The following is a 27,150-nucleotide window of genomic DNA, read 5'->3' as shown; positions in this document are numbered from 1 at the left end:
TTACGAGGCAAAACCGCAGGCTGTTTCTGTGGGTATCTCTAAAGGATTGGGTCTGCCAACCTGAAGCCCATCATTTCTCACTAATGTGCTATCCCTGCCTGTCTGATCTAGTTTCACCGATCTGCCCGCAAGCCAGGTCCCTTGTGTGTGGCGTAGTGTGGTGGACTTTATCCATTGACCCGGGACTTCAGTGCTCCTCGGCAGTCCAGAGGCCATGGGCAGTGGATTTCAGGGATTGCTACTGTCTCACCGCAAGTACATTGTGCAGTGTGGCATTTTATAGACATTTTATTTATTCCAGTACATTTTGGCACTTAAAAAGTAGTTTCTATATTAGAAAGTGTGGACAATAAGAAGAAGAAAATTCTGGCAATTGCTGGCAGTTTGTACGCTATATGCTCATGTATTTCTTGAAAGAAAAACCATAAAGTACCTGTAAAATAATAGAAGTAACACAGTGGCTAATAACCAACAGTAATGAATGTAGTAGAACCAACATTCTATTGGCGATCACCGGTAGTGTTGGTTTACACAACTCTTCCCTGATGCACACTTCTTTCAAGTGGCCTTCTTTTTTGAGGTTATTTCTGAAATAAGTGAAGGTGTTTTAAATTTGTCACCAAATGTGTTTCATTTTTTTAAAAATAAAATAACGTCAATGGTCTTAATGAAACATATATACCGTTAGGCTTGCTTTCTATGTCTAAAAAAAGTTAATTACAAAATATGTTGATGTTAGTACTTAAGATTTTTGCTCAGATGTTTAGAAATACAGAAGTCCTTACAGTTTTTTGTCAACTTATGTCTACTTTCCCTTGAGGTCTCAAAATTTATCAGGGAAAAATGCTAAAGCTTGCTGGAAATCAGGGATATATCAGAGAATTTCACTTGGGGAAACTTGTGGCAACCCTGTGCACTGAATAGTTGTTTGCAGAGTATGTATGTAGATGTAGATGATCTATGATGAATGACTCTTGTGTAGTGTGGATACTACATTTTTTCATTTTGTGAAGGGTACAATTTTAAATTTCTGGACATCTTGGTCTATATTTTTTACTCATATTTTGAAATTTAATAACTCAGAAACTTAAAATACACATTGGAATGAAACTTTAACCAAACACTATGTGAAAAAATTAAAAACTGGTTTTTATCTTACATACTGAACTACGTCACATTTTTATTTTAGGTTCCACTTCCACACTATTCAAAATAAAAGGTAAAAAAAGTGTTCTGTTAATTATTAACCTGTTGAAACAGTGTCAGGAATATTTACCAATTTGTAAGAGTTTGGTAATATTATGAAAAGGACAGATTGCTACTCACAACACAGTGGAGATGTTGAATCGCAGTCAGGCACAACAAAGAGACTGCTAAACAAGTAAGCTTTTTGGCCAAAGAGCCTTCTGAATCAGACAACATATGCCCACACATTCACACCAATGCATCTAAGTTTCATATCAGTGCACACTCTGCTGTAGAGTGAAAATTTCATTCTAGAAACATCCCCCAGGCTGTGGCTATGCCATGTCTCTGCAATATCCTTTCTTCCAGGAGTGCTAGTTCTGCAAGGTTCGCAGGAGAGCTTCTGTGAAGTTTGGAAGGTAGGAGACGAGGTACTGGCGGAATTAAAGCTGTGAGGACGGGTCATGAGTCATGCTTAGGTAGCTCAGTTGGTAGAGCACTTGCCCGCGAAAGGCATAGGTCCTGAGTTCAAATCTCGGTTCGGCACACAGTTTTAATCTGCCAGGAAGTTTCATCACACACATGATCACTGTCTCAGGCTGCCTCATTTTTTAGAAGTCATTTTGTTGTTCTAATAATTTAAGGACATGACATGATTTAGCTTAAAATATTTAATATAGTTTAGAATAATGTGGTTTACTGTGTAGACAAGCACTATATTATTATTAATGAAAATTTTATTTTTGTGGATTTAATATTGGATAAGATAATGATATCTAAAGATGCAAAAATGTTGCTTGTGGGAAATTGAAACCAAAGATTTGTATAAGATCAGATAATTTTATTATCATTAGGCCGTTACAGCAATAGACAAATTTTTGTACAATAGACAAGTTTTTTTGTACAGCACAGTCATTACATTAGTAAGAAGAATAATAAAGCATTGTTGATTTACAATTCCGTGTCACAGTCAAAGAACACTTTTAATTCATAAAAGGGGTTGGCAACAAGACACTTATTTAATTTTTTTCTTAAATTCACATTCTGGAAGGTCTCGTACTATCTGCGGAAGCATATTAAATAGTTTGTGGTCCACAATCTTATAGCTATTGACTGTTATAAATTTATAACAGTCATTATTTTGCTTTCAGCGAACAAGGGCTCAGAATGTGCTTTGTGTTGGGAACATGTAATGACTCTGATTGCTTTCTTCTGCAGAAGTAATATATTTTGAACATGGCTCGAGTTTACCCAAAGAATAAGTCCATATGACATAATACTTTGGAAGAATGCAAAGTAAGAAGTCTTAACATAGGCTGCTGGTACATATTTCGTAAGACATCTTAATAAATAAATTAGACAGTTTCACACTAATATATTTTATATGTTGTTCTCAGGACAAGCTGTCATCTGAGTATATACCCAAGAACTTTACATAGGTGGGATTATTTATAGGGCTTTTGTCCCTTGGGCTAAATAACATGTTTTGTGTTTCATTCTCAGTCAGGAGAAAACCATTTGAGTTAAACCAATATGATGCTTGGGCAAGTGTATTATCAACAGAATATTTTAGCTTATTCAGGTCATTATTGTAGTTTAAGAAGATTGTGTCACCTGCAAATAGGACCGTACTGGGACTTATAAGTGAGGGTAAGGTATTAATTATAACCAGAAACAAGAATGGTCCCAAGACAGAGCTATGTGGAACTACCATCTTAGTATGTTTCTTAGAAGACTTTTCTGAGCCAATACACACAATTTGGCTATGGTCTTGGAGGTACGATGTTGGTAGCTTAAGGCTGTTATTCCTGATACTATAGAAATGGAGTTTCTTTAGCAGTGTGTCATGTCCTACACAGTCAAATGCTTTACTCATGTCACAAAAAGTGGCCTCAGCATAGCCCTTCTCCTCAAACACTCTAAGTATATATTTAATTATTGTGTCTATTGCATCAACTGTTGATAATTTTTTTCTAAATCCATATTGTGATTCAGGATACCCCTTCCTAGCACCTTCTAGGCCAAAGGTCTGCTGCCACGTGACGGCTGGGAGAGCCACAGTCTGTGGGCCCCCAGGTTGCCCAATCTCTTTCTGTTCCCGATCCTACTGCAGCTGGCTCCTTTATGCCGCACAGCCCTCCTCGATCTCAAACAGAAAAGATGAAGAAACATTAGTCCCGGGACAAGGAGCCTCTGCTGTCACCAGAGGTCTCATCCCCACCTTCGCAACCTGATTCTGACCTGTTGTTCATGTATGTTGCCCCCTTCTTGTCGGTGACGGGTGGTGACTTGGCAGCATGACTGGCTTTAGCCTGTTCAACCCCCATTTGAATCATCAGTCTGTGGTTATCCAATGGAATTGTGATGGATATTACCGTCACCTTCAGGAGTTGAAATCCCTTATTTCATCTTACTCTGCAGCTTGTGTGGTTCTACAGGAATCTCATTTTACTGATTATCACTCACCGACCCTCTGTGGGTTCCTTGTTTTCTATCAAAATCAGTTCAACCTCCTGCTGGCCTCTGGTGGTGTTTGTACGTTGGTCCATACGGATGTTGCTAGCACATGGATTCCTCTTCAAACTACATTGGAAGCAGTTGCTTTTAGGGTCCACCTGGAGTTTGAGGTCATGGTTTGCAATCTTTATCTCCCTCCTGACAGGACTCTTACACCTGCTGCCTTAACCACCCTTCTTCGGCAACTTCCTCCTCCCTTCCTCCTCCTTGGGGATTTTAATGCTCATCATCCTTTGTGGGGCAGTGCCTTTCCATCTAGACGAGGTCTTCTTATAAACCAATTTATTGCAGACCACGACCTGTGCCTTCTTAATGATGGCTCCCCTACTCATTTCAGTGCCGGTCATGATACCTTTTCTGCCATTGATCTTTCTCTTTCTTCTCTCCCCCTCCCTCCTCCCTTCATTACACTGGTCACCACACGATGACCTTTGTGATAGTGACCATTTCCCATTGATTCTCTCACTCCCTTCCTGCTCCCTGATGGACAGGTTACCTCGTTGGTTTTTCCAATGCACTTATTGGCCTCTATATACTGCACAGGTTGTTTTTTCTCCCTCTTTGTCGGGTTGTATTGATGACGTCCTGCATGACGTGTCTGACGCAATTGTTCACACTGCTAGCCTTGCTGTATCGTGCTCATCTGGACCATTTTGCCTCCGGCAAGTCCCGTGGTGGAGTACGCCCATTGCCCTTGCCATCTGTATCCGCCATCAAGCTTTACAACACCTTAAGAGGCACCTACCCATTGCCAACGTTATTACCTTTAAACGCCTGCCCATTACTTAATCAAACAGAGCAAACAGATGTGTTGGGAAAGCTTTGTTTCTTCCCTCGGTTCTACTGTCCCTATGTCACGGGTATGGGCTACACTTCGTTCTCTCCAAGGTTGCCATTGTCAGCCTACCCTCCCGGGCCTTCACCTCCCGAATGGCCTTTGCACAGACCCATTGAGTCTCGCGGAACATCTTGTGACGCATTTTGCAACAGCATCAGCATCAGCCTCCTATCTGGCTGCTTTCGTTGACCAGAAACAGCAGGCCGGAGCTTCCGTCTTATGTTTTACCCCTTGTTTCCCCCTGCGGGTTCGGGGGTAAGAATAGGCCTGTGGTATTCCTGCCTGTCGTAAGAGGCGACTAAAAGGAGTCTCAAACGTTTCGGCCTTAATGTGATGGTCCCCTAAGGGGTTTGACCACTACCTTTCAAAATTTTCTGTTAGTGCGTACCATTTGGGGAAGGACGCCTTATGTGGTGTATTATATATCCATCTTGCCCTACGATCTGGCACACCCAATATTGTCATGGAGTTGGCCTTACACCGTGCTTCCAGCCACATCAGCTGCTGTGTGTTCCGGGCAGCATACATGCCCTCCATTATGAACTTCCATCTTTGCCCTCCTGACACATATGGATATTCAACACCCGACATCCAGCACGGTAGCCAGTCCGTTGTGGTGGGGTCATCATGTACCCTCTTGGTGGTAGCCCCCTGACTACACAGGGATCGCACTGCTGATGCCTGAGCTGCTACCTCCCCACGTATGCCGAGTAGTAGATGCCTATCCCTCTGGGGCATCGGGACTCCCAGCAAAGGCCATCCTGCCAGGTGGTCTTTGCTGTGGCTGGGTGGCGCCCGTGGGGAGAGCCCCTGGTCGGAGTGGGTGGCATCAGGGCGGATGACCCGCAATGAAGTGTGGTACATCATCTCTCGCTGGTGGGCCTCCACCAGCAGTCTCTAAGCGATCGAGGTCAAACCTCAGCGGCAAGCAATTCAATCCAAGATCATTTCCCTCCCTGGCCACTCCATGGGAGGAACGCATGGCTAAAGACAGCAGTGGAGATTATTCACCCCGGTACCTTGTCTGTACGCGGGTCGATGGTGAATCTTTTATGCAAACTAAGCCTCAGTTTTTTGTGGAGCATTTAGAGGACAAGTTCGGGGAGGTGGAGGGCTTGTCCAAAATGCGCTCTGGGTTGGTTCTCATCAAAACAGCATCCTCTGCCCAGTCACGGAGGTTGCTCACTTGTGACAAGTTGGGGGATGTTTCTGTCACCATCACTCCCCATAAAAGTTTAAACATGGTCCAGGATATTATATTGCACAGGGATCTTCTTCTGCAGACCGACGATGAACTATGCGCCAACCTAGAACGACGAGGTGTTCACTTCGTCCGGCCGTCCGTCGGGGTCCGAGGGATAATCAGGTAGCCACCGGTGCCTTCATCTTGGCCTTTGAGGGTGATGTCTTACCCAAAAAGGTTAAGGTGATGGTTTACCGTTGCGATGTGAAGCCATATATCCCTCCTCCGATGCGGTGTTTTAAATGCTGGAAGTTCGGGCACATGTCATCTCGCTGTACTTCCAGCATCACGTGTCGGGATTGTGGACGTCCTTCGCATCCCGATACTCCATGTGCCCCGCCTCCTATCTGTGTTAACTGCGGAGAACACCATTCCCCCTGCTCGCCGGACTGTAGGATATTCCAGAAACAAAGGAAGATAATGGAGTATAAGACCCTGGACCGCCTGACCTACCCCATGGCTAGACGGAAATACGAGCGGCTCCGTCCTGTGGCAATGACGTCGACCTACGCCGCTGCTGCAACGGCGGTTCTCCCATCATCACGAATCGGCTCTCAGAGCGGTCAGCATCCACCAGCCCCCTTGCTTGTGGGGGGCACTTCACAACCTGTTGCTCCTGCTCCATCTACTTCAGGAGCAACACCCCCCCCCCCAACAATCGGGGACATCAGTTCCCCCTTCCCAGCCGGAGAAGCGTAAGACTTCTTCGGCTACTCTCGCAAGGAAGGGGTCCCTTGGGGACCTCCCTTCGCAATTTCTGACCAGCGGCACAGCAGACACCCGCAAGTGGCTCAAACAACCACCAGTCCCTGGTCGTAGGGCCTCACGGTCGTCGTCCGTCCCTGAGGCTGACCCTGTGAAGCCCTCCAAGCCTGAACCACAGAAGGCACAACGAGGGAAACAGAAACAGAAACAGAAGAACGTCCCCAAGAATACCGACATTGCGGTGGCACCCGTCCCGCCGCTTCCTATAAGCTCTGCGTCTGAGGACGAGGTGAAGATTCTGGCGTCCGCTGAGGACCTCGATCTCGCCAGTCCCTCAGACGCTATGGATAGCACTAGCACAGGTGCTCAATCGGATGCAGCAGGTGACCCAACGGCGTAATCTGCCTTCCCAGTCCCGTCACGCCTTTCTCAGCCGTGGACAATTCCATCCTCCAGTGGAACTGCAGCGGTTTCTTCCACCATCTAGCTGAGCTCCGCCAACTTATCAGCCTTCATCCTTTCCTCTGCATTGATCTGCAGGAAACTTGGTTTCCGGCAATGCGCACCCCCGCCCTCCGTGGCTATCGGGGTTATTATAAGAACCGAGCAGCTTATGAAAGGGTGTCTGGTGGCGTCTGCATCTATGTCCTTAACGTTCTTCACAGCGAGTCTGTCCCTCTACAAACAGCTTTAGAGGCTGTCGCTGTTCGGGTGTGGATGCCGCAAGCTGTTACAGTCTGCAGTCTTTACCTTCCACCGGAGGGTGATGTCGCGCAGCATGTCCTGGCTGCGCTGATAGCCCAATTGCCGTCATCTTTCTTCTTACTGGACGACTTCAACGCCCATAACCCTCTGTGTGGTGGGTCAGTGGCGACAGGTCGAGGCGCCACCATTGAGCATTTATTGGCACAGCTCGATCTTTCACTCTTAAGTGATGGTTCCTTCACACACTTCAGCATGGCGCACGGCACATACTCCGCCATCGACCTTTCGATCTGTAGCCCTCGCCTCTTACCGTCTGTCCAATGGAGTGTGCATGACGACCTGTGTGGCAGTGACCACTTTCCGATCCTTCTGTCACTGCCACAACGTCACTCTTCTGGGCGCCCCAGCAGATGGGCTATGAATAAGGCTGATGGGGACTTGTTTTCCTCCACTGCCGCTATTGAGCCTCTCTCAAGTGACGACATTGATGCGGTGGTTCAATCAGTCACCACCGGCATCGTTACTGCCACCGAATCTGCCATTCCCCATTCTTCTGGGTCCCCTCGGCGGAGGGCTGTGCCTTGGTGGTCGCCTGAGATCGCTGAAGCGATTAAAGATCGCCAGCGGGCGCTACAGCGTCACAAGCGACATCCCTCCATAGACCACCTTATCGCCTTCAAACGGCTGCGTGCGCGGGCCCGCCTCCTTATCCGCCAAGGCAAGAAGGAGTGATGGGAGCGGTATGTGTCCACCATTGGCCTCCATGTCACTCCATCACAGGTCTGGGCCGAGATTCGACGCGTCTACGGCTATCGGACCCCTGTCAGCGTCCCTGCGCTCTCACTGAATGAATGGAGCAGTTTGTACTGACTCTGACGTCATTGCAAACTGCTTAGCAAAACATTTTGCTATGAGTTCCGCTTCTGCGAATTACCCCCAGGCCTTCCACTCCATTAAAGAGCGGCTGGAACGTCGGAGCCTCTCGTTTCGCACCCACCATCCAGAATCTTACACTGCTCCATTCAGTGAGTGGGAATTTCGCAGTGCCCTAGCCGCTTGCCCTGATACCGCTCCTGGGCCAGATGGCATCCACTGTCAGATGCTGAAACGCCTTTCAGTGGACTGCCAGCGACGCTTCCTCGATCTTTACAACCGTCTTTGAGTTGAGGGGGAGTTTCCGTTGCAACAGCGGGAAAGCGTTGTCATCGCCGTTTTGAAACCTGGAAAGAGCCCTCTGGAGGTGGACAGCTACCGTCCCATAAGCCTCACCAACGTTCTTTGCAAGTTGCTTGAACGGATGGTGAGCTGGCGCTTGAATTGGGTACTGGAGTCTCGGGGCCTTCTGGCTCCGTCTGAGGGTGGGTTCCGTAAAGGCCGCTCCGCCGCCGACAATCTGGTGAGCCTGGAGTCGGCCATCCGTACTGCCTTTGCCCGCCGTCAGCACCTGGTCGCTGTCTTTTTCGACATGCAGAAGGCGTACAATACGACATGGCGTCATCACATCCTTTCTATGCTTCATGGATGGGGTCTTCGGGGCCACCTGCCGATCTTTATCAGAAATTTTCTGTCGTATTGTACCTTCCACGTGCAAGTCGCGGCCTCATATAGTTCCTCCCACGTCAGGAGACCGGTTTGCCACAGGGTTCTGTTTTAAGTGTCTGCCTGTTTTTAATAGCCATTAACGGGCTCGCTGCGGCTGTGGGAAATTCTGTCTCCACTTCCCTGTATGCTGACGACTTCTTCCTTTACTACAGCTCTACTGGCATTGCAGCTGTTGAACGTCAGCTACAGGGCGCTATCCGCAAGGCGCAGTCTTGGGCTGTAGCTCATGGGTTCCAGTTTTTGGCAGCCAAGACCTGCGTTATGCATTTCTGCCAGCGACGTACTGTCCACCCGGAGCCGCGGCTTTATCTTGCCGGCGAACTTCTTTCAGTGGTGGAATCACACATGTTTTTGGGGGTGGTTTTCGATGTCCGGTTGACTTGGCTGCCTCATATCCGGCAGCTTAAACAGGGGTGTTGGCGGCATGTAAACGCTCTGAGATGCTTGAGCCACACCCGCTAGGGCACCGACCGATCTACCCTGTTGCGGCTCTACCAGGCGTTAATCCAGTCCCGTCTGGATTATGGGAGCCTGGCTTATGGCTCAGCATCCCCATCTGCGTTGTGGGTGCTGGACCCAGTTCTCCACAGCGGGATACGCCTTGCCACTGGTGCTTTCCGCACCAGCCCTGTGGACAGCATACTAGTGGAGGCAGGTGTCCCTCCACTGCGGTTCCGATGCCAACAATTACTGGCTGCTTATGCTGCCCATGTTTTTAGCTTGCCCGGGCATCCAAATTACCGTGTCCTGTTCCCGCAGTCAGTCGTCCATCTGCCAGACCGTCGGCCCCGGTCGGGTTGTCCGATCGCCGTACGCGTCAAAGAGCTACTCTCTGGGCTTGGGTTTTTCCCAGTTCCACCTCCTTTCCGGGCACCTCTGCGCACGCCCCCATGGTGTGTGCGTCGCCCTTGCCTTCGGCTCGATTTGGCACAGAGCACGAAGGACTCAGTCCCTCCGGAGGCCTTCCGATGCCACTTTTATTCCATCTTGGCCACGTATAAGGCCTCTGGAGTTGTTTACACCGACGGCTCGATGGTCGCTGGTCGAGTCGGTTATGCGCTAACTCTAGGGGATCATTCCGAACAACGTTCCTTGCCGGCTGGCTGCAGCATTTACACTGCTGAGCTGGTCGCCATCTCTCATGCCCTAGAGTATATCCACTCCTGCTCAGGTGAGTCCTTTGTTATCTGTAGCGATTCCCTGAGCGGTTTACGAGCTCTCGACCAGTGTTTCCCTCGTTCTCGTCTGGTGATGGCTGTCCAGGAGTCCCTGCATACTCTTGCCCGTTGCGGCCATTCTGTGGTCTTTGTGTGGAGCGCCGGTCATGTCGGTATCCCAGGCAATGAACATGTTGACCGCCTGGCCAAACAGGCCACTCGTGAACCCATCCTGGACATTGGTCTCCCAGAGACTGATTTGCGGGCAGTCTTAGGCCGCGAAGTTCTCTCGCTTTGGGACACTGAATGGCGCGGTCGGATCACGCCCAATAAACTCCGTGCCATTAAGGAGACGACAACTGTGTGGCGGTCATCCATGCGAGCCAACTACCAGGACTCAGTCGTCCTTTGTCGACTTCGCATTGGCCACTCCCGGCTGACACACAGTTACTTACTGCGTCGGGAGGACGCTCCTCTGTCTCGCTGCGGGGCGGCTTTGACAGTGGTCCACATTTTGTTGGCCTGCCCTCTTTTAGCGGTGGTCAGGCAGACATTTGCACTGCCTGATATGCTCCCTGCCCTTTTATCTGATGACCCTGTTATGGTTGGCTTAGTTTTACGTTTTATTCGGGCAGGGGGTTTTTATCGTTTACTCTGAGTGTTTTTTATGTTCTTTTGTGTTGATTCTGGCCATTGGCCTACGATTTTAATCTGAGTTTTTAATGCGTTTCTCAGTGGTTGGCTTTTCCTTTTTTTGTTTCTATGGTCGGCCAACCACCATCACACTCTGTGTGATTTTAGTTTGTCTTGTCTGGTCTTTGTCTAAGGCTCTCTTGTTCTGTGTTGTCTGTGATCTATTCTGTTACTCATTTTTATTCTCTGTGGGTGTTTTGAGTATTTGGAAAAAGGGACCGATGACCATCGCAGTCTGGTCCCTTTCATCCCACAAACCAACCAACCCCTTGTCAGTCAGAATCTTACAATGAACCTTTTACTGAATGCGAACTTCTTTCTGCACTTTCTTCTTCTCATGATACGGCCCCTGGCCCACACTCCATTCATAATCAACTGCTTCAACATCTCAGTGCTCCACAATGGCAACATCTTATCCGGGTGTTTAACTGTATTTGGCTCCAGGGTGACTTCCCTTCTCAGTGGAGGGGTAGCATCATGGTTCCTGTCCTTAAACCTGGTAATAACCCCCTGTTTGTCGAAAGCTATCGGCCAGTTAGTCTGACGCAAATTACTTGAACGGATGGTATCCCATTGGCTCAATTGGGTCCTCGAACCTCGGGATCTATTGTCCCCATACCAGTGTGGCTTCCGAGAGGGACGATCTATCAATCATTTACTTCGCTTGGAATCCGCAGTTCGGCAGGCTTTTTCCCAGCACCGCCATTTGGTTGCAGTATTTTTCGACCTTCACAAGGCCTATGACATGGCTTGGCGCCATCACATCTTTCTTACACTTCATGAGTCGGGTCTTCGGGTCCCACACCCGATTTTTATCTGCCAGTTTCTGTTCCATCGGTCATTCAGGTTTCGGGTTGGTACTGTTTTTAGTTCTCCATGGGCCCAGGAGAATGGCATCCCACAGGGTTCCGTATTGAGTGTACTTCTTTTCCTCATTGCTATTGATGGACTTGTGGCCTCTGTCAGTCCTATGCTCACCCCTGCTCTGTATGTGGATGATTTCTGCATTTGGGTTAGTTCCTCTTCAATGGCCTCTGCAGAATGGCAGCTCAAGGGAGCTATACGGCGTGCCTCTACATGGACCCTCTCACACGGGTTTCAATTCTCTCCTTTAAAATCATGGGTGGTCCACTTCTGTCACCATACTACGATCCACCCCGATCCAGAGCTCTATCTCAATGTGCAATGATTACCTGTGGTCCCACAGTTTTGTTTCCTGGGTCTTCTTTTCGACAAAAAGCTCACTTGGCTGCCTCATATCAGACTTTTGAAGGTAAACTCAATGTCCTTTGCTTCCTTGCCCACACCTCTTAGCGTGCAGACCGCTCCATCCTTCTCCGCTTTTATTGGGCTTTAATGCTGTCTCAATTGGACTATGGTTGTCAAGTTTATGGTTCGGCTGCTCCTTCCACACTGCACCAGCTGGATCTGGTCCACCATCATGGTATCCATTTGGCCACGGTGCCTTCCCTACTAGCTCTGTTGATAGTCTCCTGTTTGAAGCTAGGATCCCCCTTCCCCCCCCGCCCCCCCCCCCCTTTCTGTTCGGCGGTCCCAATTTCTGGTTTCTTATGCGATCGCTTTCCGTTCCTCTACCACTCATCCTTCCTATTTTATCCTGTTCCCAGACCATGGACGTCACCCACCTGATTCCCGCCCTCGGGCAGGTTTACCAGTTGGGCTCTGCCTTGCGTCTCTTCGCTGTGATTTTCAGCTTTCTTCTTCGTCCTGTCTCTCACACTCTCTCCCCAACACCCCTCCTTGGTTAGTTCCTCGGCCCCGAATTCGGATGGATCTCTGCCGAGGTCTGAAAGATTCCGTTCCCCCGATGGTGTCCCACTGTTTTTTCCGACGAATTTTATAGGAGTTTCGGGATGCTGTTGTTTTTCACACCGATGGCTGTAAATCTGCTGATAGTGTGGGATATGCCTTCACGTCCTCTGTTGGCATGGAAAATCATCTGCTGCCACCTATATGTGGGGTTTTTACTGCCGAATTGATGGCAATTTCCCAGGCCCTTACCTTTATTAAACAGTCCCAACACAACCTCGTTTTGTTATGTACGGACTCAATGAGTGGCCTTCTGGCTATCTACCAGTGTTTTTCCTGCCATCCCTTGGTCTCAACCACCCATGACCATCTTGCTGATCTTCACCATGCTGCTTGTTCCGCTGACTTCCTTTGGGTCCCTGGCCATGTGGGTATCCCAGCTAATGAGCTTGCTGATCGTTTGGCTGGGGGAGCAGTCACTTACCCCCTTCTCTGTAACCCCCTCCTACAGCGGATTTACGGCTTCACATCAAATCCCACTTCGCGCAATCGTGGGCCATCTCTGGGAGGCTACCTCCCTGTCTAATAAACTTAGTGCGATTAATGTGACACCTGTCCCATGGCGTTCTTCCTTCCACCTCTCCCAAAAGGCCTCAACCACCCTGTGTCGTCTCCACATCGGCCATACCAGGCTGACCTATGGTTTTCTTTTGCATAATGAACCACCCCCACTTTGTGGTTGTGGAGCCTTCCAGTCATAGCCCACATTTTGGTGGAATGCCCCCTTCTTTTGGGTCTGCATACTAAGTACAGACTTTCCCGCACTTTACCTTTAATGTTGGCTGACGATTCCCGGATGGTCAAACTGGTTCTCTGTTTCCTCTGTGAAAGTGGTTTTTATTCTCAGTTTTAAGGTTTTTAATCTCACTCTGGTGTTGGGGCAGGGTGGTGATGGTTGGGATGTCTCCCACTGTAAGCTGTGTTTGGAGATTCCCGACTCCCCTCCCTGGCCAAGATCCTCTTTTCTTTCCCTTTTACTCTGTTTTTATCACTTTTTAGAATTGGTTAGTCTCCTTTTCCCAATGACACTTCTACATTCTAGCAGTTGAACGCTTTTAAATAGTAGGTGGTCTTGCCTCTACTGCTTCAGAGGTGGGATATTTCCAGCCTCTAGCATAGCGTTGGGGTGGCTCTTGCTGACTTACCTCATTTTGTTTTTACCATTGATAACATGACTGAACTTTTACGTTTTTTAGTCTTTTTCCCTTTTATCGTTATGACTTTTCTGAGATGTCAAACTATCTGAATGGACCACATTTGAAACAAGGGACTGATGACCTTGCTGTTTAGTCCCTTCAACCCCAATCAATCAACCAACCAAGCATATTGTGGTTCATTAAATATTCCAAGTTTTTCAAAGTGAGCTGACAGCTGATGGTATATGATATATTCTATTATTTTGGCCGAGATTGGAACTATTGATATTGGTCTGAAGTTTGCAGGGTTGCCTTTGTTACCCTTTTTGTAGACAGGGACCACCCTAGATAGTTTCAGCTGCTCTGGAAAGTAGCCCCCTGTTATAAATTTTTTGTGCAATGCGTCAATGGATACACAATAGAATCAATTATTTTTTTCAGTAAGTTGCATGACATATCAACACTAGCTAATGATTTGAAGTTCCTTACTATTTTCAATACTGTATTAGGTGTAACCTCAGAGAAAGTGAGAGTGTTATCATAGGCTGTTCCATGATAGTTTCTTTCTAACAGTTCAGCTGCACTTTTATTAGGCTTACTAATGCAATTGCTTAATTCCTCCACAGATTTAATAAAATACTCTCTGAACTCTTGTGAAGAGATGCTGAGTTTGACCTTATGTTGTTCTTTGACAGCACTGTTTATGATGTTCCAAGCAGCTTTACATTTATTGTTAGCACTCTCAGTGCATTGGGCATTGTGTGTCTTTTTAACTTCAATAATTACTTTTTTATAATCATCTTATGTTATATCCTAGCCAGTAATGCCACCCGAGCCCGCTGCCAAAAGGTTGGCAGCATCAAAGTCCGGACGCCGTCCGCATAAGCAGCGCCAGCGAGACAGGAAATCGCCGCAAGTCTGCGCGCGCCACCGCTGGCTTCTGGGTTCTTAAGCGCTGGAGTCACGAGCGCTAGGACAGTTCTGTATTCGCCGCTCAGTTGTATACTCGCCACCGAATTGTGTACTTGCTAGTCAGTTGTGTGTTCATCGCAGCAGAGTTGTTGTTTGTCGTCAGCCGACGCTGACCTAGCCGCTCCGACTCGAACTAGACAGATCTCTGTAGACACGTAGTTCACTGCTGTGTTTCTGTATCTTCGTTAATAAAGATAAGTACCGACTTTTATTTAATCAGAGTGTTTGGGTTTTCATCTTTCTGTTCACTGTTCCAGCGGACCGGTCGGACCGCTATTAAAAGTGTGGCGGTGACTTCGTAAGCCGTTTCTACAGCGAATTGTTTGTCGCTACGAACGCCGCCACAAAACTGGCGACGAGGGCTTCCGAACTCGTGTGCAGGGCTGGTTCAACTTGTTTCTGGTTATACTAATTATAGCGATAAACTTTTGGGGGCTGGTTTAATTTGTGTTCACTATGTCTGCCGAATTACAACAGTTGATCTTGTTACAGAGTCAGCAAATACAAAATCTGGTGGAAGCAATCGCCAAACAAGCGGCTAATCCTCCAACACAAAAGGAACAAGCACAGGCAGCACCACCTTTCCGTGCTTTTGATGCATCAAGAGAAGAATGGCGAGAATATTTCGCGCAGTTGCAGGCGCACATGACAGTCTACAAAATCACGGGTACTGAGCGGCAGCTTTATTTAATTTCCACTGCAGGCGTGGAAGTCTATCGACTACTTTGTAAGTTGTTCCCGGAATCCAAGCCAGAAGCTTTAGACCGTGACGTTGTTGTTAACAAGCTTGCTGAGTATTTCGAGTCGCGAGTTCATGTGGCAGCAGCCAGATTCAAGTTCTTCAGATTAAAGAAACTGCCTCATCAATCTAATAAACAGTGGTTAACAGATTTACGTGGCCTCACCCGTCAGTGCCGATTTAATTGTGTGTGTGGAGCTTCCTACAGTGATGTCATGTTACGAGACGCTATTACTCAAAACATTGCAGATTCTCGTATTCGTGCTGCTATCTTAAAGTTGCCTGACCCGTCATTAGAGACTGTGATGAACATCATTGAAGCCCAAGATACTTTTGACTATGCTGAGTGTCAGTTAGATCAGCCATGTATTTCTCAAATTGCCTGTGCTAAGCAAGTTATGTCACGCCCGCGGCCCCACCGGCAGAGTCAGACTGTAAACACTAGCCGGCCGCGTCATGTTAAACACATTCGTCAGCCGCGTGTGCAAAATGATAGAGTTAAGTCTTGCCCTAAGTGTGTTCTTGCTCATCCTCGTGAACGTTGCCCGTTGAGAAACGCGGTTTGTCACTTTTGTCAAAGGAAAGGACACATCCAGACTGTTTGTTTGCGTAAACGCAAGAACAATTCTAGTGCTGCCCAGCCCATGGATATTCATGTTCTTCAAAGCCAGCCCACCCAGAAGGTCGCGTTTAAAGACTCTTCCACGGTTCGTGTGGGTAATAAACTTGTTCGCAATAAGCCACCCACCCAGCCCTCTGCTATGCGACCCAGGCGTAATTCAAACGCTGTAAAAAGTAATGTACAGACTGCAAGTGAAGCGGGAGTTGTTGTTCCACCCGCCCAACCCACGAGTTGTCGTACGCAGCGAACACGCGCTAAACGCGCTGATTTTGTGTCTTCCGCCTCCACTGCACCGATCCAGAGACAGTGTAATAAACTATTTGTGAAGCTACGCATCCAGGATAAGACCTTCAATTTTCAATTAGACACAGGTGCGTCTGTGACTGTCATAAATAGTGCTACGTATGCGGCTATCGGCCGCCCTAAACTTTCAGCGGCAAAACATTCTTTGGCTACTTATAGTGGAGAACAAATTCCTGTGTTAGGTGTATGTAGCGTGCCAGCCACATTCCGTGGCAATACAAAAACAGTTTCATTGACAGTGCTCCGCGCTACAAACAGTGTAAACATTTTCGGATTAGACTGTTTTGACTTGTTTGGCCTGTCTATCCAAGACAATGTGTTGCAAATTAATTCTGTTGTTGTTCCTCAAGACAGCATAACCGATTTGTGTAAACAATACAGTGACATATTTAAAGACGAACTAGGTTGTGCTGCGAACTTTGCTGCTCATATTACGTTAAAAGATAATGCTCAGCCTCGATTTTTTCGTGCTCGTCCAGTGCCTCACGCCCTCCGGGCACCTGTAGCAGATGAACTTCGTCGTTGGCAAAACAACGGCGTTATTCAACCCGTTTCAGTGAGCCAGTGGGCTTCTCCCTTAGTTATTATAAAGAAACCGTCTGGCAAGTCACGTTTGTGTGCTGATTTTAAGTCGACAGTTAATCCTCAGACTGTCATTGATTCTTTTCCTTTGCCTAGACCGGACGAGCTGATGGATAAGTTAGGGGAAGCTCGTTTCTTTTCCAAAATTGATCTCCGTGAAGCATATTTGCAATTGCCCCTCGACGAGCAATCACAACAGTATTTTGTCATAAACACGTCGTTGGGGTTGTTCCGTTTTCTGCGTTTGCCTTTTGGTTGTGCGTCAGCTCCAGCTGTTTTTCAGCGTTTTTTGTCACAACTTCTGGCTAATGTGCCATCGTGTTGCAACTATTTAGATGATATTGTTGTGTCCGGTCGGACGCCTGCTGAGCATTTCCGTAATTTGGAGTGTTTGTTTACAGTGTTGTCTCAGGCAGGCCTACGTTGCAACATCGATTAATGTTCATTTTTCCTTACGGAGATGGAGTATCTGGGACATGTTATTAATACTCAAGGCATTCATCCCTCCCAGTCACATTTAGCAGCTATTCGTGATTTGCCCGCCCCTCGCAATCTGCATGAATTGCAAGCAGTTCTTGGCAAATTGACATATTATATTAGGTTTATACCTAATGCATCGCAGATTGCTGCACCGTTGCATTGTCTCCGCTGTAAGAATGTTCCGTTTGTGTGGTCAGCTGATTGCCAATCAGCCTTTCAGCAGCTTAAAGAGGCTTATTGAATGATCGTTGTCTGGTCCATTACGACCCTAACAAGCCTCTGGTGTTAGCTTGTGATGCCTCTTCTTTCGGCCTCGGTGCTGTGTTGTCTCACCGAGTCAGTAACACCGAACGTCCTATTGCGTTCGCATCTAAATTGCTAAACAAAGCTCAGTGTAATTATAGCCAATTGGACAAGGAAGCGTTGGCTATTGTGTTCGGTGTCACAAAATTCCACCACTACCTCTATGGTAGACCATTCTATTTAGTAACAGATCACAAGCCCCTGACGTCACTGTTTCATCCGTCTAAACCAGTTCCTCAGCGGACAGCTCAGAGACTACAACGTTGGGCTCTTTTGTTATCACAATACCAGTATGAGATACTGTATCGCCCTACAGCTCAGCATGCAAACGCTGACGCGCTTTCTAGATTGCCGATTGCTGCGGATGATGTCTTCGATTCCTCTGACAACTCTTGCCATCAGATTGAGCATCAATCCCTCCGGGATTTTCCGATTGATTATCGTCAGGTGGCACGTGAGACAGCTACGGATCCTCATCTGAGTTTACTATTACGTTTTGTTCAACGTGGTTGGCCGTCCAAGGCAAAGGACATATCGGATCCTGTGGTTCGTCGCTATTATCCGCAACGTCATCTGTTGTCTGTTTCGCACGGAGTTTTGCTGTTACGCACCGAGAATGACCAGCTTCGTGTAGTGGTTCCCCAAGTGCTCCAATCCAAGGTCCTCGACTTGTTGCATCAAGGTCATTGGGGAGTGGTCCGCACCAAGCAGCTTGCCCGCCGTCATTGTACATGGATCGGCATTGATAAGCAGATTACGCAGATGTCTACAGATTGTTCGACATGTGCCGAACACCAAGCTGCTCCGCCTCAATGCTATTTTGAGTGGGCACGCCCTGCCGGTCCCTGGCAGCGAGTACATATTGATTTCGCTGGTCCATATTGGAATTCTCGTTGGCTCATCGTGATAGATGCATTTAGTAATTTTCCGTTTGTTGTGCCCATGCAGTCTACAACGTTTGCACAAACTATACAGGCGTTGACTTCAGTTTTTTGTATTGAGGGTCTTCCAGAAGTTTTAGTGTCTGACAATGGTCCACAATTTACCTCTGCTGAATTTGAAAGTTTTTGTTCTGCCAATGGCATTCGCCATGTTCTTACTCCGCCGTTCCACCCTCAATCGAATGGTGCAGCGGAACGTTTTGTACGCACATTCAAGGATCATATGGACCGCCTTCGTGCTACGCACTCCCGTCAGCAGGCCCTCATCACGTTCCTGTCGTCGTACCGGACCACGCCACGCGACGGCCCTTCGCCTGCGGAGCTTCTCCACTGCCGTCGTCATCGCACCCTACTACGGTTGTTGCACCCCCCGGATCGACCCGCCGCTTCTGAGCATCGCACGTGTTTTCAGCGCAACGACGCCGTTTTTTTCAGAGTTTATCATGGTCGCCGTCGTTGGGAACGTGGTACCGTGATAAGTGTCCAGGGTCGCGGTTTTTATACTGTTCAAGGTGCTACTGGGGTGCACAGGAGGCATCAGAACCAGTTGCGCTGCGCTGGCCGCCCGGATTCTGCCGCTCGTTCTTTGTCCACAGATTTGGTCCGCGGCGGGTTCCAGCCGCGCCTTCCGACTTCGCTGCCGCCCCCAGGGCAGCAGCAGCAGCAGCCGTCGCCGCTACCACGCCGACAGCCCGTCCCGTTGATGCCTCCCGCGCAGCTTCATCCGGGAGCGCCCCAGGTGGTCGCTCCGGCGCCTGCAGTCCCTCTTCAGTCGCCACCGCCTTCGGAGCTGATGGACGTCGACCCCTCAGCCAGGCCGCCTTCCCAAGCGGTGGCTGTGCAGCCTGTCCTGCAGCCGCTTTCCTTGGGCACCCCCAAGGAGTCTGACACCGCAGCGCCTTGTCCGGCGCCCACTCAGCAGCCGTCGACGCAGCGTCAGGAGACGCTGCCTCTCTTCGTGGGTCCCGACGCCCCGTCGCGTCCAGTACCAGAAGCTGCGCCCGTGGTCACAGGCGTGCACCCTGACCTCGGTTTTCAGTCGGTGTTTCCCCGAGGCCCCGCGCAGCCAATGCTGGGGTGCGGACCGGGGACTGCCACTGACAACAGTCTCCGCCCCGGTCTCATCCGCTACGCCTGCGGCCAGACCCCTCCCCCGCCGTCGACGCTCGCCACGTCATTATTCAACGACGGTGCGGCGATTTGGGGGGGAGGAGTGTTATATCCTAGCCAGTAATGCCACCCGAGCCCACTGCCAAAAGGTTGGCAGCATCAAAGTCCGGACGCCGTCCGCATAAGCAGCGCCAGCGAGACAGGAAATCGCCGCAAGTCTGCGCGCGCCACCGCTGGCTTCTGGTTTCTTAAGCGCTGGAGTCGCGAGCGCTAGGACAGTTCTGTATTCGCCGCTCAGTTGTATACTCACCACCGAATTGTGTACTTGCTAGTCAGTTGTGTGTTCATCGCAGCAGAGTTGTTGTTTGTCGTCAGCCGACACTGACCTAGCCACTCCGACTCGAACTAGACAGATCTCTGTAGACACGTAGTTCACTACTGTGTTTCTGTATCTTCGTTAATAAAGATAAGTACCGACTTTTATTTAATCAGAGTGTTTGGGTTTTCATCTTTCTGTTCACTGTTCCAGCGGACCGGTCGGCCCGCTATTAAAAGTGTGGCGGTGACTTCGTAAGCTGTTTCTACAGCGAATTGTTTGTCGCTACGAACGCCGCCACAAAATCTTACATATGAGGATTTTACATTATCAGTCATAGTAGTTTTGTATATATCTAACAGAGTCCTTACATGACCCTTCATATCGTACAGCGTTTTTGTGTACCAGGTATTTTTCTTTTTCGGCCCCCTTTTTTTTTACAGCCACTGTCTGTTATCTTAAATCTTCTAATGGGAATACCGTCATTGAATGTTTGTAGAAATGAGTTGAAGAAATATTCAAACATTACCTTAGCTGTCGCATTATTTGATACACAAATATTACTATCATTTTTCTGGCAAAACCAAGCCTTGAACTTGTCAATTGTTCTTTCATTCATTGGCCTAGTGGTCACCATTTTTGAATTGGACAATGCACCACTAGGAGTGACAGAGCTGATCCTATTAGCATACATTATGGACACTGATTTGTGGCCTGAAAGGGGAACACTGTTAAATCGCATTGATCTTGGGTGTATTTAAAATTAACAAATATCTCCCTGACATTTTCACTGTTTCTCCTGATGGCAACAGCATAATATTCTGTGAGCTTTTCTATTTCTGATTTGTTGAGCCTGCCTTGTCCACCAGTTACCTTGCCATCAAACAGTTTTTTTTTTTCCTGTCTTTTTCATTGCAAAGTTTCCTAAGTCTTGCCTCATTCTCTTCTGCACATTTCCTTTACATTCTGTTTTCACCTTAGGATTTAGCAGCCACAATACTTTTGAAGCTTTTAGAGTCACCACACCAGGGTAGTGAGTGTATTGCACACATGTGTTTAGCAATTGACCTACTAAAAATAGAGACTACTGCTTTCCATACCATACCACCACTGAAACCTTCATAGTTTTTGTCACATCTGTGTTCATTTACCTTATTGGCACAACCTTGGCAGTGATTCATCAGACATTCATAGTCCAGCACCTTGCCTGTATCTACAGAGGTAACTGACAACCCATGTATGGCCTCTCTTCCCCCAGAAGCCATCCAATTCAGCAAAAATGTCAGTAGATTGGCAAATGTCAACAGTTTCTTTTGCTGCTCTCTTCATACATACTTCACTGAAATCCGATAGGGCATTATGAAAATGTTTGTAATACTTCTCATATTTGACAGGTAGTGGTGGGAAGCCATCATAGCACAGAATATCTAGGCTGCTTTTCTTAATAATATAATAATACTTTTCTAAAGATTGGTTTTGCCGGAGCTATTTTTAGCTGTCTGGGAAGATGCCTGGTTCTATTATATTACTTATGGCTACAGACAGAGGTAGACACACACTTTGTCTGCACACTTTTAATACTGAGGCCACCATGCCCTGCGGAACTGGAAGATTTTAGAGAGATAATGGTGTTAATTATTTATTTTCATTTTGTGGGGGCTAAATATATGCAATGCTCAGATGGATTGCCTTTAGAATTATACTGCAGGTTATTATGTTTGTCATTGAGGGCTTCCCCTGCTGAAGGAAAAATATTCATTGAATATATTAGCAATTTCAAGTTGATCTTTTACTACCATTCCATTGTGGTCAATATTGAAGTCCATACAGCATTTGTCTCTGCCTGTTCTAAAACTGTTTATCACTACCTAGACACCAATAGTGACACTGTGTGAAGCGTGAAGCTTGTTTGCAACGTAGGTGCTCCGGGTCTGTATTAATAAATCTTTATAGTATTCTTGAAGCTTTGAAGGCCTCCTTTAGCTTGAGATTCGTCTATTATTCCATATTGCACTGTGGAATAATTTTAACTTTTCCTATGCTTCAATGTCATCATTATTTATCCATATACCTTTCTTTATATTTTTAGTTTGTTTAACTTTTGTGGCTACAACTGGGCATGTGGCATCAAAATAATATTAGAAGTCGGCAGCAAAGCTATCATAGGAAAACCTATCATTCTCAAACCATAGTATGTGTGCTAACATGCAGTTTAGTCTATTGGTGTTACCATTATACATAATTCTTTTGCTTGCATGTAGTTTCTTTTTAGTGACAAAGGGCATCTCATTTGTCTCCAATTGAAGCTGTACTGCATGCTGATCAGAGATGGCTAGTTTTAGAATAACTTTACTGTAGGAAAGATGGGTCATGTTTGTTATTATATTATCCAGACAAGTTTTGCAGTTGCCAATCTCTCTAGTTGGTTCACGGATAAGTGGCATCGGATTTAATTCATCGAGTAGGATGTATAGCTTTTAGGTGTTGGTATCATTGGCTAATAAGTCTATATTTATATACCCTGTTATTATAGTATTTACGAGGGTAAGTCAATTATTACCCACAAAGTAGTTATAAAATTTTGTTGTTATCAAATAGGAAACTTGCAAGAACATCATTTTTCAACATAGTCTCCTTGCATTTCAACGCACTTGGTCCATCATTGTACAAGCTTCCTGATGCCCTCATAAAAGAAGGTTCTCAGTTGAGCTGCAAGTCAGGAATGCACCACTTCTTTCACAACTTCGTCTGAGGCAATTCGACGGCTCCTTAATGCCTGTTTGAGTGGACCAAACAAGATCGGGACTATATAGAGGGTGATCCAGTTCTTCGAGTTTGAGTTTCTGGAGTATTTCAGCAGTGTGGGCAGCAGTATGCAGACGGGCATTGTTGTGCAACAACACAACAGCTTTTGACAGCAGTCCTCAGTGTTTGCTTCGATTTGCAGGCTATAATATACACTGTTTATTGTTGTGCCCCTTTTCCCATAATGTTCCAGTACTGGACCTTGTGCGTCCCAAAAAATGATAAGCATCAGTTTTCCTGGGGACGATTGGGTCTTGATTGTTTTCTTGCATGGCGAATTTGGATGTTTCTGTTCCATACTCTGCCGTTTAATCTCCGGCTCATAACGATGGATCGATGTTTTGTCACCAGTAATGATCCTGTCAGAGAAGTTGTCCCCTTCATTACCATAGTGATACAAATGATTTTTGCAGATGTCCAAGCACATTTGTTTATACAACTGTGTGAGTTGTTTTGGGAGCCATCTTGCACAAACTTTATGAAAACCAAGTCTATTACAGATGATTTCGTAGCCAGAACCGTGACTAATTTGCAGATGATTTGCCACTTTGTCAATAGTAGATTGTCTTTCTAAGAGAATCATTTCATATGAACACTCTATGGTTTCTTCATTTGTGCCAGTAAAGTCATCCGGCTCCTTCATCATATGTAACACTTGTGCAACCATTTCGGGATTTTTCAGTCCATTCGTAGACACTCCGTTGTGGGAAAGCGCTGTTCCTGTACTGTACCAAAAGTCTTCGATGAATTTTGGCCCCTGATACGCCTTCCAACCACAAAAAACGGATCACTGAACGATGCTCTTCTTTGGTGCAAATAGACAACAGAGCAGCCATGATTAACAGCACGGTAGCGATAATGGAACTAACCTAGCAGCTTGAAAATTGCAAAGGTATAACAACAAATCAACAAAGCATGCGTCATCAATGTGAAATGAAAATACTACCAAAATAAACAAAAATATAAATAAATTGTGGATAATAATTGACTTACCCTCGTGCATGGCCATTTAACCCAGAAAATCCAGAATGAGATTTTCACTCTGCAGCGGAGTGTGCGCTGATATGAAACTTCCTGGCAGATTAAAACTGCGTGCCCGACCGAGACTCGAACTCGGGACCTTTGCCTTTCGCGGGCAAGTGCTCTACCATCTGAGCTACCGAAGCACGACTCACGCCTGGTACTCACAGCTTTACTTCTGCCAGTATCTCGTCTCCTACATTCCAAACTTTACAGAAGCTCTCCTGCGAACCTTGCAGAACTAGCACTCCTGAAAGAAAGGATACTGCGGAGACATGGCTTAGCCACAGCCTGGGGGATGTTTCCAGAATGAGATTTTCACTCTGCAGCGGAGTGTGCACTGATATGTCTCCGCTGTATCCTTTCTTTCAGGAGTGCTAGTTCTGCAAGGTTCGCAGGAGAGCTTCTGTAAAGTTTGGAATGTAGGAGACGAGATACTGGCAGAAGTAAAGCTGTGAGTACCGGGCGTGAGTCGTGCTTTGGTAGCTCAGATGGTAGAGCACTTGCCCGCGAAAGGCAAAGGTCCCGAGTTCGAGTCTCGGTCGGGCACACAGTTTTAATCTGCCAGGAAGTTTCAACCCAGAAAATGTAATATATCAGCAAGTCAGATAGATTTTTGAAAAAATGTATCCGTACATGCCCCAGGTGGCCTATACAAACCGATAATTGCTATATTTTCTCTACCCCATTTTAGATTTATTGCAACAAATTCCGTCATTCCTTCTATGCAGAATGTACGTACATCAATAACACTGAAATTACTAGCTGTAACAGTGAAGATTGCTACGCCACCCCCAGACTTGTTTTTCCTTCTAAAGTCGGAACAAAATTTCGTGGAGAGTGGTTGGCTAATGCTAATTAGGTCTTCAGTATAACAATGTTCGGTTATGACTAAAATTATCGGGTTTATCAAGACATGTAATAATATCCAGATCATTGTGCCTGTTTTTAAGACTCTCAAAATTCTGGTGTATGTCATTAAGCCTGAGCTTTTCCAGCTGGACTATACAGGATGATTTAAGTTTACCAAACTGTCCAACAGGCTTTAGAAGTTTTTCAGGCTTGCCTGCAGTGGCTGTTTGTGTGGCAGTTTCTGATTTGGGGGATTGTACCATTCCACGGCAATGCACTTACTTACACCACTTTGTGGAGAATTTTGTTTAATTTCCTCGACAATTAATTTGCTGACAGTCTTTTTGCATCTTTTATTCATGTGCATATCATGAGTTGTGTGCAGGTGTCTTTCTAGATTGCCGACATTAACCAGGGACAAATTGTGAAATTTATTACATATTGTTTTAAGCCTATCATTTCCCTTGTGCACTTAGAAGTTCACTATAGATTGTTTCATTAGATCATGTCTCTGTGGAATATTAATGATAATTACTTTAGTGTTAATCAACTTACCAAGTGCCACTTCCATGTGCTTGATTTTTTGCTACTTCATTTGTACCTCCCATGATTACAACACAATCAGTTGATGAAAAAGACTCACTATTTTGCACACACGGTTTCACCACAGTAGAAAGAGGGGCTCCAGGTTGAATGTGAGCCACAGCTGTAAAGTCGTCCTGGATACTTGCGATGGTGTCCGCTATTCCACGACTGTGATTGTCTCCATATATCAGAATCCGTCCCTTCTTTTGCTTTTGATTCACCTCGCATCTTCTACTGTTCTCTTGGGCCAGTTTCTTCTTCCATGCACTTTCATTGTTTTCGTTGTTATCTTGGACAGTTTGTTTACGTTCACTTAGGTTAGCACATGAGGTTAGGGCTTCTTTTTTGGACTTATTACCAGCAGCTTTTTTTGCAGTTTGGAATATTGCTTTCATCAGGACTATGATACCTGTTTTTAGTAATAATGGCCGGAAAGTTTCCTTTTGTTTTTAATTTAGGCCTACAGTTGTTGAGCAGGTACTGTGATCTAGTTCATTCACCTTTTTATTTAGTAGAGAAACCTCAGCCTTTAGACACAGAATTTCACTTATTAAGTCTTCAACTAATGCTGAAATTTCGCACTTACAGTCATAGTTATCCACATTTGTTATTTTACCTGTCTCTTTGAGGCAGCGTTGAATACACTTCCAGCCTGTCATGAATCTGTTGCTTTCTTTCACTGATGGATCAATTCTAGCACATCGAAAATGGAAAGAATGTTTACATTCCACACACGTGATGCCAGTTTTCAACAATGTTTCACACTTTCTACACTTTTCATCATCTAAATTAGGGTCCTTACGTAGACTAAGAAATGTTGTACTTCTACTTGCAGCCATTTTTACACCATTACTTCCCAATACCCCTCATGGCATAAGCAAGGTGAATATTGACTTCAATATATTCTGTGCACGTATCAGGAGATGTCATTGCACATTTTGCTAATGTACCACTTAACATTCCACTATAGTTTTGCTGGATAGGACTCTTCTCTTACATGTCCTGACTAAATGTAAGGGATTTTTTACTGTTACGTATTTACAATTGCAATTTTGAAAGCTTGCACTTACTAATTAAAATGTAATCGTTATTTTCTCTGTTTACAACACTAACATCTTGTTCAATTTTGGTAACCTCACTTGACTGCGATCCAACAGTTCCTTCATTTTTACAATTTCCGACAACACACTTATGTTGATTACCATAAAAGTTACAACTGCAATTAAATGTCTTCGTTTTTGGCATTTTCTAATGTAAAATGGTTGAAATGTGGAGTCACAACTACACTCCTGGAAATTGAAATAAGAACACCGTGAATTCATTGTCCCAGGAAGGGGAAACTTTATTGACACATTCCTGGGGTCAGATACATCACATGATCACACTGACAGAACCACAGGCACATAGACACAGGCAACAGAGCATGCACAATGTCGGCACTAGTACAGTGTACATCCACCTTTCGCAGCAATGCAGGCTGCTATTCTCCCATGGAGACGATCGTAGAGATGCTGGATGTAGTCCTGTGGAACGGCTTGCCATGCCATTTCCACCTGGCGCCTCAGTTGGACCAGCGTTCGTGCTGGACGTGCAGACCGCGTGAGACGACGCTTCATCCAGTCCCAAACATGCTCAATGGGGGACAGATCCGGAGATCTTGCTGGCCAGGGTAGTTGACTTACACCTTCTAGAGCACGTTGGGTGGCACGGGATACATGCGGACGTGCATTGTCCTGTTGGAACAGCAAGTTCCCTTGCCGGTCTAGGAATGGTAGAACGATGGGTTCGATGACGGTTTGGATGTACCGTGCACTATTCAGTGTCCCCTCGACGATCACCAGTGGTGTACGGCCAGTGTAGGAGATCGCTCCCCACACCATGATGCCGGGTGTTGGCCCTGTGTGCCTCG

The 27,150-nt window shown here is 46.5% G+C and overlaps 1 protein-coding gene across 1 annotated transcript in view; it reads left to right on the top strand.

The window, feature by feature from the left end:
• Nucleotides 1–21,396, top strand: part of LOC124551187 (vegetative cell wall protein gp1-like) — an 82,111-nt gene extending 60,715 nt beyond the window's left edge. Inside the window, exons 2-3 of the mRNA XM_047126176.1 lie at nucleotides 19,150–19,566; nucleotides 21,374–21,396. Of these exons, the coding sequence (XP_046982132.1) occupies nucleotides 19,150–19,566; nucleotides 21,374–21,396 (440 nt within the window). The remainder of the gene's footprint in view (nucleotides 1–19,149; nucleotides 19,567–21,373) is intronic.
• Nucleotides 21,397–27,150: the final 5,754 nt, after the last annotated feature.

Source organism: Schistocerca americana, chromosome 9 (assembly GCF_021461395.2).
Source record: "Schistocerca americana isolate TAMUIC-IGC-003095 chromosome 9, iqSchAmer2.1, whole genome shotgun sequence".
Taxonomy (NCBI): Eukaryota; Metazoa; Arthropoda; class Insecta; order Orthoptera; family Acrididae; genus Schistocerca; species Schistocerca americana.
This window is presented reverse-complemented; position numbering and strand designations above follow the sequence as displayed.